The sequence below is a fragment of the Atta colombica genome, unplaced genomic scaffold, assembly GCF_001594045.1.
Source record: "Atta colombica isolate Treedump-2 unplaced genomic scaffold, Acol1.0 scaffold95, whole genome shotgun sequence".
Classification (NCBI taxonomy): Eukaryota; Metazoa; Arthropoda; class Insecta; order Hymenoptera; family Formicidae; genus Atta; species Atta colombica.
The window spans coordinates 62,989-69,235 of NW_017259589.1; the positions used below are offsets into that span (position 1 = coordinate 62,989).

The 6,247-nt window shown below is 31.7% G+C and overlaps 1 protein-coding gene across 1 annotated transcript; it reads left to right on the top strand.

The window, feature by feature from the left end:
• The first annotated feature begins 1,670 nt into the window (after positions 1-1,670).
• LOC108693598 (histone-lysine N-methyltransferase SETMAR-like) lies at positions 1,671-4,707 on the top strand. The gene is made up of 2 exons (XM_018202632.1): positions 1,671-1,882; positions 4,302-4,707. Exons 1-2 carry the CDS (start codon positions 1,671-1,673, stop codon positions 4,705-4,707), a joined length of 618 nt encoding a protein of 205 aa, XP_018058121.1.
• Positions 4,708-6,247: the final 1,540 nt, after the last annotated feature.

Below are 6,247 nucleotides of genomic sequence, written 5' to 3' on the forward strand. Positions count from 1 at the left end.
TATATATATATATATATATATTGTTCTACTCAAACTCTCAGATAATTATAGATTTTTATCCTTTCTATAATGTGGCATTTTCAATCTTTAACTCCATTTGATCCTGAGGGAATTTTGTAATTACTATCCACATTTGATTTTTTTTGAGATTTATTTTTAATTCGTATTCAGTGCATTGATTTTTAAGTTTTTCTAGTAGATGTTATAAGTCGCTGAGGGTGCTTATCATTAGAATTGTATAACGTATATTGTTGACTATCTCGTTATTTATATCTGCTATTTCTTTATCTAGTGCTTTATTGAAAATGGTTTCACTATAGGATAATTCACTCAATAACTTGATAACTTTTTTAAAATATAGGATAAATCTGATATACACATATGCCGCAGCTAAAAAAAATTTAATTTATTATGTATCATGTTTAAGGCAAATTAATTATACTAATAAAAATTTTACTGTGATAAAAATTTTCTACTATAATAAAAATTTTAGATTCAAAATATTTATTTTTCGTGTTAAAAAAAAACTTTTTGAAATCCTTGCATTTTTGTTGTATATCTCATAGAGGTGGGATATTACATATAAGACAATAAACTAAACAAAGAAGACAAGAGCAAAAGAATATTTGTATTTTGCTGCAACATGCTTTATTATTCCTCTAGATTCATATATCATGAAATAACCACTAACAAGAAGAGACTACATAGCGATTTTATGGGGATTTATTTGGTAAGCTCTTCTAACATTACTGCAAGTTTGATCAAATTCGGTGAAAATCAGAATGTAGCTGGACACCTATGGGTTTTCTGTTATCTCTCGTCGTCGATCTAATTATACGAAAGCTGAAGATTAGAGCTTTGCTTCGGTTTCTGTCCTTTTAGTCCTTTCTGCCCTTTTACAGTAGGTTTGTTGATGACATTATTGGCGGCACTTGCGCCTTCGATTAGTTCTATTCTTGATATTTTTAAGCATCCTAGATTTCAGTTCATTATGGAGATAAAGAGAATAATAGATTGAATTTTTTGGATGTTACTAGTTATTAGGGATAATGAGTTGATAGAGTTCAAATGATACCACAAGCCGACTTTTTCGGGTAGATATATAAATTTTTAGTCACAGCATTCGGTTTCTCAAAAAATAGATACAACCGCAGGAATAGTTGATAGAATAGTTTTGCTTTCTTATTTTAAATCCTAAATCCTAAAAAAACCTTGATAATTTGTGTTTTATTATTAAAATATTGTTAGAGAATGATTATCCATTGAATTTTTTATATTTTAGAATATTGACAATTGTTTGAAGAAGATTATTATGACTAGTAGTAGGAAGAGTGTTATTAATGATAATAGAATTAAAATAGTGCAGTCTTCGTAATTCTCTTCGTAACCTACCTTTAGTTCGTTGTATTACTGAGAAGTTTAGTAGATTGAATAGTGAGCGTATCGTGAGAGTATCGTTTTATAGTACTAATAAATTGCGAGAATTCATTAGAATGAATAAGGATCTTTTACTGCGTGACAAGAAGTAGAATATTGTTTATAAGATCTCATGTAAGAGTTGCGATGCAATTTATGTGGGACAGACGTGTAAATAGTTAACGTGTAGAAATCAAGAAATCACGGAGCATAAGAACCATATTCGATGGAACACCTCTATTCGTATTGTCATAATGGAGCATCGGTTACAAGAAGGTGATTTCGATTGGAACTACATTATAATACTGGACGAGGAACGTCACTACAGGAAAAGATTGATTTCAGAGGTTATTCATCAGGAGACAAACCTGCAGACGGATATGGAGGCGCTTCCCAATGCCTACCTCCCGATCATAGAGCTAAGGCTTGAGTTGTTGTCACGTCTAGTCAGTGTCGTTCATACGCAGTAATAAGTCTTTCTGGCGTGTTTATAATTGATTAACGCTTTAATGATACATTTTTTCATTTGTTATCTTGAAAAATTACTAGCTAAAAAACAAAAAGTGTCACTCACTGTGTCTGATACTGACTGGTCAATATTATTCTTATCTCTAGGAACCGAATTCTTGAATTATTTTTATAGTAATATTTATTGCAATATGATGCTCTGTGAGCATAGTGAGCGTCCTTATATTTGCTGGATAATTAATTATTGTCTTAAAATTAGTTCTCCATATTCTATTTTACGATATTTTATAATATTTCCTAATTTATTTTCTTTTTCCTTCACTCTTTTTGATTTTAATTCCGACATTTAAATTTCTCGTTGTTATTCTCAATTTTTATATATGTTAATTTATGTTGTCTTTAAAGAAGACTCAAAAGTGAGCCGAAACATCTCAGTGAAGCAATGAGCAATTTTAGAACATTTAACATAGTGTACGTAAATATTACAAATCAACGCAACGAATCAATGATATATCATTGATATAACAAAGCTATAACGTATACACTAACCGTGGTGTGTCCTAACCTGTTTTGTTGCATAGTTATGTAATGTTTACGAAATTTGAACAACATAAATTTTCATTCTCTGAAAATTTATATTATGTTCATAAATATTACGTAACTATAATGTAATTGTGACATCATTTTTAAAACATAAAATTTATATGATTTTATCAACATCAATAGGCAGACTGTAAATACTTCGTAAATGTAACATCAGTATTATAATGTAATTGCGATATTATTTCTAATACATAACATTTACGTCTTTTTGTCAATGTCTATAAGTAAAATGTAAATGTAACATTAATATTATAATGTAATTGCGACATCATGTTTAATGCAATACAATTATGATTTTGATGGTTTCAATAACGAAAACTTTACTTAATGGCATAGAATGTAAACGTGCATATAACATATCGATATTGCGCTTTTTAATACGTAAAAGTCTAATATAATATATGATTTGGTATATTTAATATGTTCGCATGGAATGTTTCTTAATGTTTTGTAATGTATTTAATATAACAAAGCCGTGTTTGTAATCCGATAAAAAATTTTTCATGCATGAATATGTATAAATATACGTATTCATGCATGAAAAATTTTTATATAAACATGCATAAATATTTATAAACATATATAATTATATATAATTATGAAATATACATCTTTCTTTCTTTTAATTTTAATAATTATATTTTTAATGTTTTCTCATTATTATTATTATTTTTATCACATTAAAAGATAATTTTACAAAAGAAAGAAAGATGTATGAGCATATTTCATATATAATTACATATTTTTATAAATATTTATGCATGTTTATGTATATTTATACATTTATACATATGTTTATACATACTCGTGCAAGAAAAACTTTTTACCAGGAAATGTTTTCCATAAAAAAATCATGCATTTATATAGCATACCCACACATAGCATACACACACACACACACACACACACACACACACACACACACACACACACACATCTCAAATTTGAATATATTTTTGATATCTCGCGTTGCGCGTTTACTTGGCACGAGACACATAAACTATCAGCCAAGGTTTGTCGCATGCTCCAATATGTTTCTACCAACGTGTTCATTAGAGTGAAAAAGAACTATAGTAGGAGTATATAGGAGCGTGTTGGAGTATGCAAACCTCTTTACAAATTAATATCTCGTTAACTATTGCAAAAATAATAGAAATTGCATAAAATGGTAGAAAACTTTTCGTTTCTTAGTTTATCCGCTCTATCTGCCTACAAGTGTTGTCGATAGAATTATCAAACATTGTATATCGTCTATGGCGCAAAAGCGTCTTTTCATCCGCGGTCTCTCCATGATCGGTCCCGCCAAAAACTAATTTATTAATTAATTTGCAAATTAATATGGCGAAAAAATGGTTGATATCGGACTTTCAGTTTTTTGAGTGTAGTGGATCTTTTCATTGTGTAAAATTAAATAAAGTACATATTTATATATTCAATAATGGAATTGCCTGATCAATTTAGATCATATAATTAGCTCGATTTTCAACACTTTCTTTATCGAAGTGTTCTGCATACCACCTTGATCAAAAAGTTCCCGGAATTACCACCAGGTGCTCTGAGTTAACTAATTTGAGTTCTGTTTTTTTTTGGTTAGGTTGCCACATCTATCATTGACATTCCCACCAAATTTTATCATCACAGTTTGACATTTGTAAAAGTTATGCCGTCTTGAATACATCTACCTCTGCACGTTCGATTTTTTACAATTTTAAAAATGGAATTGAATTTGCAACAACGAGTTTGTATTAAATTTTGCGTTAAAAATGTATTCATTGGTGTGAAAACTTGGAAATGTTGGGAAACTGTTTCGGCAGTGATACTTTAAAGAAAATAGCCGTTTATGAGTGGCATGAGCGCTTCAAAAGTGGTCGTGAGTCCGTCGAGGATGACGAACGCAGTGGCAAGCCGTCGACATCGAAAACCGACGAAAACATCAATAAAGTGAGAGAAATGTTGATCAATAACCGCAAATTAATTATCAGAGAGTTGGCAGAGGACTTAAACATTGCTTATGGATCCATTCAGGACATTGTAGTTAATGGTTTGGATTTGCGCCGTGTTGCTGCAAAATTGGCCCCGAAGGAACTGAATTTCATGCAAAAAAGGGACCGCGTTGTCATCGCCAAATACATCATTTCCAAGGCTGAATCCGATCCAACATTCATCATTACTGGAGATGAGACGTGGGTTTATGAGTACGACATGCAATTAGGCGAGTGAATGGAAAGTTTCAAATGAGCCAAGACCAAAAAAACCACGTCGTTTTCAATCGAAAAGAAAGCGATGCTCACGGTTTTCATGGATTTACAAGGTATTGTACATTTACAGGTATTGTACATCACGAATTTTTGCCAAAAGGTCAGATAATTAATAAGGAATATTATTTGGGTGTTATGAGACGTTCGCGTAAAACAGTTCGCCAAAAAAGAAAGGATTTGTGGGCAAACAACTCGTGGATTTTGCACCATGATAACGCACCGTTGCACAGTGCCATCATTTTCCGTAAATTTTGACCAAGAACGAAACGAATACCATCCAACAGCCATCGAATTCATCTGATATGGTATTCCCTGCGATTTTTTTCTGTTCGATCGAGTCAAAACATCATTATGGGAAACGCGTTTTAACAGCCGAAAGGAGATAATGGAAAAATCGAAGACAGTTCTGATGATTATACCGACAATAGAGTTCCAGAAATGTTTCGAGAACTGGATCAAGCGCTGGCATAAGTGCGTTGCAGTCGATGGGGAGTACTTTGAAGGAGACAATATCACTTTTGATGAATAAAACTTGTATTTTGAATTTTCTGAATGAATTCCGGGAACTTTTTGATCGAGGTATTATGATTTACGGTTTACATACTATTTGTTCATCGTCTCGCTTATTCGTATTTGATAAGTGCGATTGTTTTTATATTTTTAATTTAGACATTTGATGCATGATCGATGTTATCGAGTTTTGGATTCGTGTTAGGCCAGAATCAGACTACGCATTGGAGGTTATCTATGCATTTTGAGATTATCGATTAAAGATTGAAGATTGTCCAATTACATTATATGATAGCGATTTGTATTGATAATATGGCTCCACTTTTCGAAAATACGTATTGCGCTATTTAACCTCAATTTTGACTCAACTGTAACTCAATGACTCAACGATTGTTGATCGCGGCAGACACGTTTCGGGTGCTATTTCATCGTATATTTTTGAAAGTATTGACAACTTTGATCGAGTATATGAACCTCTATTATTTGTCAATCTTTTACTTGTATAGAAAAAATATCAAATGTTCACCACATGATTAAAAAGTCGCCAAGCCATTGGCTATTATTGAGATTGAAGATTAGGAAAATAGACCGAGCTCTAATTTTAATCTCTATCTTTGCTTTCTTCGCTCTGATTGATCAAAATCCAATCTCCAATATTCAACCTCGATGCAATTTCAATTTCCAATGCATAATCCGATTCTGACCTTAGATATCCTTAGATGACCTTAGATCGGCATTTGAATTATCTATACTTACAATTTTCAAGTCGATAATGATTTAGAGCCGATCTCACCAATTTTGATTAACCTAATCAGTCGATTAAATTAATTGATGTTGGAGCCGGTTCTTAAGATTTGTTCGCGTCGCAAGTTCGATATGTTTCTATATGCTTTTATCATAATTTTTATTCCGACGATCACATTGGAGTGAGTAAAACCGTAGCAGGAGCATGTTGGAGCATACGACGCGAACAAACTTCGAATATTTTTGGA

Excerpts from the sequence above, each read along its gene's own strand:
- LOC108693598 (XM_018202632.1), top strand. The coding sequence starts at position 1,671 with ATGGAGCATCGGTTACAAGAAGGTGATTTCGATTGGAACTACATTATA. Across the intron at positions 1,883-4,301 it reads GTCAGTGTCGTTCATACGCA|TGATACTTTAAAGAAAATAG; the intron begins GTAATAAGTCTT and ends CTGTTTCGGCAG.